This window comes from Olea europaea, chromosome 7 (genome assembly GCF_002742605.1).
Source record: "Olea europaea var. sylvestris chromosome 7, O_europaea_v1, whole genome shotgun sequence".
NCBI classification, from domain to species: Eukaryota; Viridiplantae; Streptophyta; class Magnoliopsida; order Lamiales; family Oleaceae; genus Olea; species Olea europaea.
The window spans coordinates 13,802,890-13,814,767 of NC_036243.1; the positions used below are offsets into that span (position 1 = coordinate 13,802,890).

Genomic DNA, 11,878 nt, shown 5'->3' on the forward strand with positions numbered 1-11,878 from the left:
GGTCGGGGGGGGGGGGGGGATAAATTGCCATCACTAGATTCGAGAAGGGAAAATTAGGAGACAAGAATTGGGGGCTGTCATAGTATATATATTATATTCCATGCACAGAAGTCGAGGAAAATCGTGGAGTTAATCACGTTCCGTCAATTTATTGGTGATGTCATTCCTCTTTTACTGTTTAATTCCAACATTATGCTAGTCTAATTTTCTCATGTATTGGATGAAGATGAAACCCAATATTATTTATTTTTAATTCAAGACACGTGGTTTAGTTAAATTCTTGCAATTGTTTATTAATCTTGCATGCTTAATTTTATTATTTGATTACCTCATCACCAATTAAATATATAGTTGCTTGTTGTAGTGCTAGTAGACTCACAATATATTTAGAACACTGCATAATTAACATATGTGCAATAAATTTTAGGAATAAGATTTATCTAGTGTGCAAATTTTGAGATAGTTATGAAATTGAATGGGTTGTATTTATATGAATTCGGATTAGGAATAGGATCGGGTCGTGAATAGGATATATTTAATTTGTTTTGGAAAAGAAGATTAATTACAATAGAATTATCGATTGTCAAGAATCCAAGAGCGAAACTAACTACATAGTCGAGAATTGGAATAGATAATAATAGGTGGATTCGTAATTTAATACACTCTTCCCATTTACATTTTAAATTCATATTTTATACGTTTTCATAGATTAAATTAGAATAATTAAAAATCACAAAAATCACTATTAATTTGTTCGCTTTGAATCTAATTAAGGACTAATACACTAAGTTAAATTTTATTCCTCGTGGGACGATACTCTAACTCATTAAATCTATTACTTGTCAACAATCCCGTACGCTTGAGAGTTTCACACGAACATCAACCTTAAACCCACGCCGGATTAATCGTATTCTGGGCCGGAGCAATGAACCTATTTGAAGTGGCTCATTTCGTAATCCAAATCGAAGACTCAAATGTTTCTATTGTTGTTTTGGATCTTAACCAGTGAGGTTAAATTATATGTTAACTTTTGTAGAGATGGTAGATAGGAAATTATGAGAGCACACACATATATTGGACAAACTTCTTTATATAAATGTAAGAGAATTATGTACAAACTCTCAAGTATTTTTTCTTTATAAAGATATTATTCAATCTTATTTACTTCCATTTCAATCATGATAATTTTCTTTCAATTCTCTATTACTTTCTCTTCCCTTGATGGGATTTACAAACGACCAATTGTCTCTATTTATAGGCAAATTTATGGTATGCAAGTTGGTAGTAATGGTTATGATTAATTTTGATCCAATGATTTTCATTGGTTGCAAGTTGCTATCCACCTCCTTAGACCACAAGGTAGTCAAGTTAGAATTTATTACCTTACGAGTTGAATGTCTCTACACTGGCAAGTTAACATGTCGAAATGCCTCTATTCCTTTTCAACTCTATGTTAGTAAGCATGTCCCTTTCCATACAAGTAGATAATTTCTACAACTCGTGTAAGTGGATATTTCATTATCATGGTGGTCAAGTTGGACTTTATTTCCTTGAGTATATTGTCAAGTTGGATTTGGCTTCCTTATCCAAGTTGCACATAAGCCGGGGCATGCTTGGGGTTTGGTTGGTTTTGAGTCCAATTCAAAACCGACTTGAGAGGTTTGGATAAATTCCAACCAAATCAATTCAATCCAGTCGTTGCAACCAAACCAAGCCAAATCAAATTGGTTTGGATCGGTTTGGTTTGATTAATTGGTTGGGAATTTGAGCGAGTAAAAAAAAAAAAAAATTAGTCTACTCATATTGAGTTAGAAAACTTGTTTTCTTTTATATATAAAATTTTTTCTTGCATAATGCACGTGCACGCATGCACACACACATATAAAATGTAAATGATAAGGGATCATTTTTTTTTTCCAAAATCATCACATATATAAATTCAATGGATACCAACAAATAATTACACTAAAATGAAATTAAGGCTACAATCTAAATTCGAAGTTTACATCAAACACTTCTTCTTCTTGCTCTATTTTCTTTTGATATTTAGAGTTTGGTAGAAAAATATAAATGATAAACAAATTATTTGAGGTGAAAATCTATTTGTATTTTTATTATTTTATGCTTAAAACAATGAATTTTAAAATTTTAAAAAAAAATGTGTTTGCGGGTAATTAATGAGTTGGTTGTTTAAACCGAAACCAACCCAACCCAACCTGACTTTTAATGGTTAAAATTAATCAAACCAAACCAATTTTTTGGTTCAAACCAACTCAAACTGACCTGACTCAATTTGGTTTGATTGGCTTGATTGGTTTTTTGATTTTTTTGCCCACTCTTAGTTGCACAAGTGGCACAAGTTGGTAACCACTTGCATTCAAAACTACTGGCTGCAATCCACGGTATTACTTCCCCTCACGATAGTGGTTTTCTATTTAGATAAAGCTGACTTGTGTCCTTGCATCCTTGATCGGCATTTCCTAGCCTGTGTTTTGCCTACACAATCTGTCTTATTGCTGTTGCATCCCCTGTCGCAGTGCCTACACAGTCTGCATAAGTTTTGCTTGCCTGCTTTCCATTGCCACAGTGCCCATGTTGGTCTTGCCTATGTCCCATGTCATAGTGCTCGTGTTTTCCCTACCTGCATCCCCTATCACAGGTACTTCTGTCCAACTGTAGCACATTGTACCACTACTTGATTTTTTCAGTAACAACCTGGACTTATCGACCGTGATCGAGGGGAATGTAAGTCACTCCCCCACCAAAATAGGCGACGCCCTCATCGCCATGTACAGTCAAAGCTTAGACCTAATTTGCCATAGGTCTACCTCATGTTCTCACTTTGTGCCATGACATTGCCATATCATGTCAAACCTCATGTCACTTTCTTGTGGTCAGTGACATTTTCCCCCACTGAATCCGCTAACATCCTCGTAGAGGAAAGTGCTTCTTGCATCCTCATGTAAGCATTGCATTCTCCATCTGCTGTACTTGAGTTTTGAAGAGAGGCAGATAGTGAGAAAGTGTAGGTTGAGACAAGTACTGTGTTGGCTCTTTCATGTATTTGTATGTTTTTCTTTGTTTTGGTTGAGAAATAAAGTTGGGATGGTCTTGTAAAATCTATGCTTCTCGAACTACAACTAGCTGAACTGCTCCTCAATGCAAGTACTCAACAATTGATTTCAATTCCAAGTGATGTGCCATTCGTGTGCTCGATTCTTCTGCCACCATCGTCCTCGCCATCGGGGCAATTTCCGCACACTCCATCAAGCAACAAAATTTGGGTGCCCCTTAGACAGAGACAATCAACGAGGGGCGAAGAATAGCTAACAAAGCAATGTTGTTCAGAGACACATCTGTTGTACAAAATTGGGTGACCCTTTAGACCTAACCCATTTTAAAATTTATGAATATAAACCTAATAAGTTCTAATAATTCCAAACAGATTTTCGAAATGCTAGTAGCCACCGCCACGTTTTAGTCAAGCTGGCCAATTTTCATGCAGATTGGAAAAGCCTTAAACCTAATAACTTTTCCTATTTAACTAAGGCCGATGCATTGATAATTTCTTTGCTTTTACGTGCTATCCACTGCTAATACCTTTCAAACCATTTGGAGCACCACCTCACAAATCTATATTAAATTCATTTACACAGAGGATCGACTTGAGAATTAGAACTTGTTTGAAAACCATTAAAATGCGAAAACTCATTTCCATTTTCAAGTTTAGTGGGATCTTATTCTTTGTAAATGTCAGGGAAGGAGGCAATGAATTTGACTTTTCCACCATAAAATTTAATTCTTCATTCTTTCTTTCCAAATTCACCCCCACCACTATTCTTTGAAAAAATAACCACTAAGAAAGTTGGAGGGTAAAAGTGTCATTTCCTGCCATGAAGTGAGGGTGAAATGGGAAAATTGAATTTCAATGGATCATTGTGACTTTTCTTCATTCTGCCAAATGTCATTTGTATCAAGAATTTTTAAATACTAATATAGTATTCCAAAATTCGATTGCTCTTTAAAACTTGATTTTAATGAGTTTCAAACGGGCGCATAATATTATTCAGTTGTTCTTTCAAGTATGCATCAGATTTTAGGGTTGTGCTACATAGCTCACGAACTTGACCGCGGGGTTGACACTCCACACACACATGGGGGAGGTCGGTATTATTTTATTCAATGGGACCCACCTCGACATGTGAGAGGGTGGTCAGCCGTGGTGTCAACCGCGGGTCGTTTAGCATTTTTCCAGATTTTAATGTCCACAGTCCCCACCTGACAGTTATTTTAATAAATTGGTGGCCTTTTATATAGTTTTAATAGCATGTTAATCATCTAATCTAAAAGTTTAATTGTTGGACGAGTAACACGTATATATTTAAATGTTATCTTCCACTCTCTTTCAAATACTGGCAAACAATGAATATGATAATGCTAAAAGCATCAAGATGTATAAAATCAATAATTATGATAACAATGAGAAATAACCAATCATTATGTTAATAGATGTACAAATATCAGCCTTTATAAGCTGCAGAATAAAATATGTCCTGAAATTGTGGTGTTCGATTCAAAGAATGGGTAAAAGAGTCGAGATAAAACTTGTTCAATAAGGTCGATTGCACAGAACTAGACAACGTTTAAGAATGTAAAACGAAGAAAAATCTTGACCATCATAATCTCCAATTTTGTAGATCAAACATGCCTACTATAAATTACTAAACTTATGAAAGAATGATTCAACACAAGCTACTCTGCATGAGTTTTTCAAATTCCTGAAAATCTATCCTCCCATCTCCATTTTCATCAAAAACCCTAATCATATTCCTGCAATTCTTCATTTCTGACCCTTCATTAAAACCAAGAGCACAAAGAACCATTTGCAACTCACTTGCATCAATGAATCCATCTTTGTTTCCATCGAACACATCAAAAGCTTCTTTCACTTCATCCAAACCAGGATTTTTCTCTTCGAACAGTTGAAAAATATAACTCGAATCGACCCTCGCCGGAAGCTTTTCTTCATCAGGACTACAAGAAATCCCTAAGCTTCTCAACACCAACTCCATCTCTTCTCTGCACATGCTCTCATCAAATTCCTTCTCCTTCAAGAAAGATTCATTTTTGGAGACGCTATCAAGCTCTTCATTCAGCTTAGCCTCAACTTTCAAATCATTTGACTCATGAGATTGGATGCAAGAATTACCTCCTGAGAAAAAACTGAAGATTTTTTTAAATATACGCAGCAAAGGGAAATCGACCAATCCAAGAATCAGGAGTACAAGGGGAACTGTATTTAGTGATAAGGTCTCTACTGGTAATTTTGTCAAATAAGTGTTAGACATGGCTAATAGTTTCCTCTCAAGAAAAGCAGTTTACAGTTCTTGAAAATATTCAACCCTCGCATATAGATAGAAAATAGTGGATCAAAATCTAAGCTGAATATTTGATTTTTGGGGGAGGGGTGTTTATAGGAGTAAAGGGTTGATTTTCAAAGGTGAAGAAATTGCTTGGAAGGTGCAGTTAGTCTGTGGGAGAAGTTGGAAAGGAAAATGAAATTCCAGGAAATTTGGAGGAAATTTCTTCGTAAGGAATTTTCTGCTTGGGAGAAATGGGAAGATTTGGTAGGGTAGGGTGGCCTGTTTTTCTTGTGCTTTGCCCATGTTTTCAAGGAAATTGTACAATTGGTCCCGGCCTATTGTTTCCGTACAATGTTTCATTTTCCATCCATAAGTTAGAGCAACTTGGTGCACAACCTTTCGTTATAGTTAGGGGTGCACATGTTTCGGTTCCGCAGAGAACCACATGAATCAAGACCAATTGATATCTATAATGGAATAATTGGTTCCACACTTAAGTATGGAACCTGACTGGATTATTTCGATTCAATAACCAAAATTTCTACATATTGATGCAAATTATAGGTTAAAGTCGCATAGCCAAAAGTTAATACTCACTTCTAAAATCAAAATAATAAGGATCATTCAAGTCTTATCATTAGAACCCTACATAATAAAATTGACTTCTTTCGTTCATCTTCCATAAATGGCTATGAGCTTGTTGAATATATTAAGAAGCTTTCTGTGGACGATAATACATCAAGCTAAATCTATTTGCACGTTGAACTTTGAGAAGTTAAATTTGAAGTGCTACGAGTTTTTAAGAGGGTTGGCAGGACACTATAAGAAACAATGCTTCTTCATGTACGGATGGAGGGGTTACAGAACCCCTCCAGACAAACAACAGGGCAGGGGTAGTTGGGTGGGTTTTTTTTTTTTCTTTTTTTTTTCAGCATTATTTTATTCACATGAGGTCTATCTCATATGAGATTTCTGGACTAATTCTGTACATGGAGTTTTTGTACAAGTGGAATAATACATAAAGAAAACTTGTTCACCAAATTGCTCATTTTAAAAGTAAGGGACCAACTTGCAATTGGGAGACTAGATTGGGGACTAACTGTGCAGTTTCTCCATTATTTTTTTGGTAGGAATTGTTTGCCGTCAATAATGGACTAGTAGACTTGTAGAAAGGACAATAAGTAAATTCCATTGAAATTTCTTGGAATTGAAAATTCTAAGCAGCCAGCATCCTTCCTATTAAGAAAAAGGGAAAAAAGAAAATAGTTGTTAGGAAGGGTTATTTGTATAAGTTATGAATACACGTACATAGTTTTTTTTCCCCCCCGATAGGTGGCTGGGTAGGTACATCATGGTTGACACAATAGATGATCGCGTCCTCACATATCAAGATGGGTCCCGTCTGAATAAAATAATTTTGGCCCCAATTTATGTGTATTGTATCAACCTCGATGTCACTCACTGTGGCTAAATAGCTCGCTCCTAGCTAAAAAATGTATTTTCTTTGTCAATGAATTTCAAAAAATATATCTTTAGAAAACAAATTTGACTAACGTGTTCAACATACATTTCAAGATTTGCACTACTTTTTGACTGACGCGTTACTTTTCAAACAAGTAAAAAAAAATTGTGCAAATATTGAAATGTATTTGCACAACGGTCGGTACGTCTTTAGGACCAACGCGTTACTTTACAGGTTTCTTTTAACCAACCTTAACTTGTCTGAGTTTGTTATTTTTTTATTCTTATATAATAAATTATAAAGTCGTTGAAGTTTTTATTTAGCTGATTAAATTTCTGGTTTTAAATTTAATTTGGACGATATCCTCTATAATCGTGCTGTTAGTCTATCGAAGTCTTAAATATTTCCTTTTACAATGTTGGTTTGGTACTTAAAAAACTAAGGGTTCATTTGATTTGCATTTTCATTTTCTTTTTTTAATTTTGAATTTATTTTTAGTTTTTTTATTTGAGAGACTAGCCATTTTCGAATTAGAGAAAATGTGTTTGATTTGTCATTTTAAAAAATGGCTTCTCAAAACAAAAATTAGAAAATGCGTTTGGTTTAAAATTTTTAGAAATTATTTTATGGCATTTATTCAATTAATTTGATTATTTAGTAAAACATAATAATTTTATGCTAATATATTACCAGATAATTTATATTTTAAACTTGGTGAATTTACTATTTTTTCTTGTTACAAAAATAAAATAATAACCAAAAATAGGAATCGCTATAAAGAAAATAGCTAGTCCGTCTTTTATCCTTCTAGATGTATTTTGCTGTCACTTGGATAGTAAAAAATAAAAATAAAAAATTGTTCTTCCAAATTTTGATCAATGAAAAAGAAAACAATAATGGAAATTGAAAAATGTTTTGTGGATTTTAAAATTATTATGCTTCACTAAATTATATCAGATTACAACATTTTATTTTATGCACTGTTGAGCATCCTCTGGGTTAAAAAAATAGCATGTTTTGAGTGTTTTTCGCGTTTTGAGTTTTTTAACTGAAGACACTCAAAACGAAAAAAAATCATTTTGAGTTTTCAATTATAAATTTTTCATTGTTTTTGAAAATGACAGACCAAACACGTTTTGGACATTTTTGAAAACTAATAACAGAAAATGGCAAACCAAACACACCCTAAACTTTTGAATTTTCATTTCTTATTTTAATCATTTTAAATTCAAACGAACCAAATGTATAAATATTTTCTATTTGAAATTAAGTTTGAACAAGCCTATCTTCTAAATAAAAGTAGTATGGGTTAACGTACTCGTACAAGACTTACAACCCCTCAAATGAGTGTGGGGCCCCATATGAAGGGGTTGTCATGCATGCTGTATGTAAGAGTGTACAGCATGTTCCAAGTAGTATTGTGAAAATAAAAAAACTATGATTGGAGCTTCGAAGGCACAATTTTCGGAGGTACATTTTGCTCAATGCAAATGAAAAAAAGAAACATGAGAGAAATAGAAGTTATTTCAAATTCTTTATTCACTTAATGTGGCATTGAACGTAGATGTTTTGTAATCGAAGAACAACGCGGAAAGAAAAATTTACTTATGCGATGGAAGTTTGTGTTTTTTTTTGCGACAGTGCCAGAAATATTATTCAATCTCTTTTAGTTTTTCATTCTAAATGTACGATAAAATGGCCCAATCCAAAAAATAGACCAAAATTTGTTTGTTTTCAGCTTACTTCCTTTTTTTGTTTTAGGTCACGATCAATATAGGATGGAGTCAAATTCAGAATAAACATATATTCCCATTTCAGCCCTTTGCTTTATATTATTTTGCACTCTTTAGAACATTATATATATAAAGCTAATAAATTTATTATTATTATTATTATTATTATTATTTTCATTTTTTCATTTACGTCGATCCTATACTGAGTGCTTGGTAATTTTTTTGCGTCAATTTTACACTAATTGGCGTGTTATTTTCCTTGTTTAGGAAAATCCAAACGAAAAAAGGGCAGTAATGAAAAGAGGAAGAGTTCAAATGGTTTGATCAAGTTAGGTGGAGGAAAGTCGAACGTAAGAAAAACGAACTTAATTAAGTGCAAATGAAAACAGAAACTAGCAATCTGGACAAGAAATAAATAAATAAATAATTAAATAAATAAATAAAAATTCTCTTATGGAAATTTGGTAGGGACGGAATTACATTTACTGGGAAGATTTGGTCGGGAAGAAATTCCATGTGTAAAACATTTCGCCCCTACGAAACGTTAGTCTCTTGAGTGCGAATTCAATTTTGTTGACATTTGAATAATTTAGGGATATTTTTGTACTTCTTTAGGCACAAATTGAAGGTTGAATAGAAAGAGTATCAACAGGTTTGTCTTTGACTTGAAGGAGGGGACGTTTTTGCTTTAATTAAAAAACATAAAAACACACAACTATGCCAAAGTTTTGGAGCAAAAAAAAAAGAGAGTTGCATCCGGGAGTTCGAATTATAAGATCAATGGTTTTAAACTAATGTGATGACAAATATGATGACGAATTCAACAAATAAATGCATTTAGAAGAATAACAAGATGAGAAAGTCTATGATTATGATTTCACCTAACTATCAAATATGATTTTCAATCATATAACTATTTCTAATCAATTTTCCAAAATTTATAAACAAGAACTCTAATATAATTCTATTTCCTCTCTCGAGTGCCGATTAAAAATAATTCCTATATTTTAATTCCAATATCTCTATTCTGAATTAAAATCTAGAAATTATCAAGTTCGTAATTTTCAAGTGGAACGTGTTTCAAAGGAATTATAATTTCTCCCAAAAACTATAATTTTTTAGGTTGTGTTATTCTAAGATCATGCCTAATTTTTCCCTTCCCAAATGTCGAAATTGACTAGCAAAAAAATTATTCAATTAGTAGCTATTTAATTGAAAGCATTAAACCGTATGAAGAGTTTAGTTCATGGTATAAGAAAGAATTATATAAATCGTGATTAACAACATAAAGAGTAAGAAGATTAAAAACTCTTTTGAAACTTGAATTAATTTCCCTTCTTGATGTTTTGATTGATTTTTCCCTCTCGCCCGATTGAATTGTAATTGAAAAGTGATCTTTAAGGTTGTATTTATATTATGAAGTCTTAGAAGAGTTGGGATTGGATTGGGATTTAAAAAGAATCCAAAAAATTCAAAACATTTCTCTCAATCAGGCTGTGTCGTGACGCTGCATTTTTTTGCCCTTTCTCCCAATATTGGGCGGTGGGAGGCCCAGTTTGTGGCGCCTAGGCGCCAATGTGGAGTTGTGGTGCCACCTTTTCGAGTAAAAAATTAGCATTAAGCATCTTTTAGTAATTTTATCATAACTTTTTCCTTCCGATATTAAAATGAGGCGATTGAAAGTGAGTTAGAAAGATGATTCAAAGAGCTATGACTCTACTTTGAATAGCTTGTTCTAGTTCGAATGTTTACCATGTTAAAAAATGGTCTCAATCTCTAGCTAAAAATCTGGAATATACTTGTGTGGTTGAAAAATGATTTGTTAAGATACTTTGATCATATTTCACTCATTTTTAACTTCTAATTGCATCCAGTTGATTCCTAGTAATTTTCAATTATTGTTTTATAGTCGAAATCAACTATTATAAAGTTACAATTGAGTCCTCAAACTTTATATTTCATCATTTTTCTTCGTTATTCATTTATTTCTTTCAATTTAGCTTCAGTCATCAAGTTTTATCAAATTAACATCAATTTCTCGATTCATGCCAAAATCAGTCTTTCTCCTTTGCGTCATTCACTAATTCACCTAACTTATAAAATAACAAGAAAATATAAATCAAAACATTCTAAAATTTTAAGAATCAAACGGAATATCAAAATTAAATAGCATTAATATGATGAGTGAAGCACTCTCAAGAGTCACTATGACCACCAAAATTTAGTTTATTTCTTATTAAATTAGGGTAAATAGCACTTGAGACCTCTACCTTTGAACCTTTTGAGATGGGATCCTAAACCTTTTAATTCTAGCACTTGGAGTCACTAAGCTTCAAATGTCTGTGCAAAAAAATGTTAGTTTGATCGTTAAATAGTAAAATTTCAAGTAAAAATGATCATTGTACCATTAGTTTGATTTAAAATAAATAATAAAAATATTATTTGAAAAATAGAAGTAAGGAATAAAATGGTGTTGGTGTCCAAACTCATCGTCACATCGGACCCACCTTAATTTAAGAAAGAGAGCTTATGAGAAATGATAACTAGCTCAAAGAGGACGGAGCAAAGAAAACATCATGTCAGCTCGGACTATTGCACCATCAGCCAAAAACTTCATTATTCTAATCATGAACACGTCATCTAAATGATGTCATCACTACATGGATGACCACTCTCAAAGCAACAAGAGGAAACTATAACATCAACACCTTATTCTCCACCAATCAGAAACAAGCAATGATTACGTAGGTGACAAATAATCACGACCTATGCCACAGCTACCACCTAAATAGCATTGTGACATGTTTGGCCGACATCAACAACTAATCAGGAATCGTAAAGATCAATGTTGTAGCTGATGCGACATTGGGTGACCAATCTACATGTTGTAAAGGTCTGTAAATGGGGCAAATAGTCTCCTAAAAGTTGAGCTCAACGAATTCTACCTAAAATAGATTTCAAATTCCTATCAAAGCCTTTAATTTTCATATTCTAGCAATTATCCTACCAAAATTTCATTAAGTTGATCTAAATCTACCATGTCATTTTTAGTCACCAACAAAAGTATGGGAAAAAACAACCACCCGCTCCACCAAACACACCAAACACATTGACTTCATTGTCTGCCGCCTCCATCACCATCAAGATTGTCATTAATTCAAACACACATTTAAACCTTAAATAATAAAAAATAGATAAAACTTCAAAGTTATTTCAATGGAAAACGTTCACATTTCACTAAAAAATAAAAAGTTCATTTTTCCTGTCTTTTTATATTTCTTTTCTTTTCTTCTTTTGCTTTGATTTTACATTTTTTTTTT

The 11,878-nt window shown here is 33.1% G+C and overlaps 1 protein-coding gene across 1 annotated transcript; it reads right to left on the minus strand.

Annotated features, from left to right (window-relative positions):
- Window positions 1-4,742: 4,742 nt before the first annotated feature.
- On the minus strand, window positions 4,743-5,348 carry LOC111397933 (probable calcium-binding protein CML45). Its single transcript, XM_023024896.1, has one exon. The coding sequence runs from the start codon at window positions 5,346-5,348 to the stop codon at window positions 4,743-4,745; it is 606 nt and encodes a 201-aa protein (XP_022880664.1).
- Between the last annotated feature and the right edge of the window lie 6,530 nt (window positions 5,349-11,878).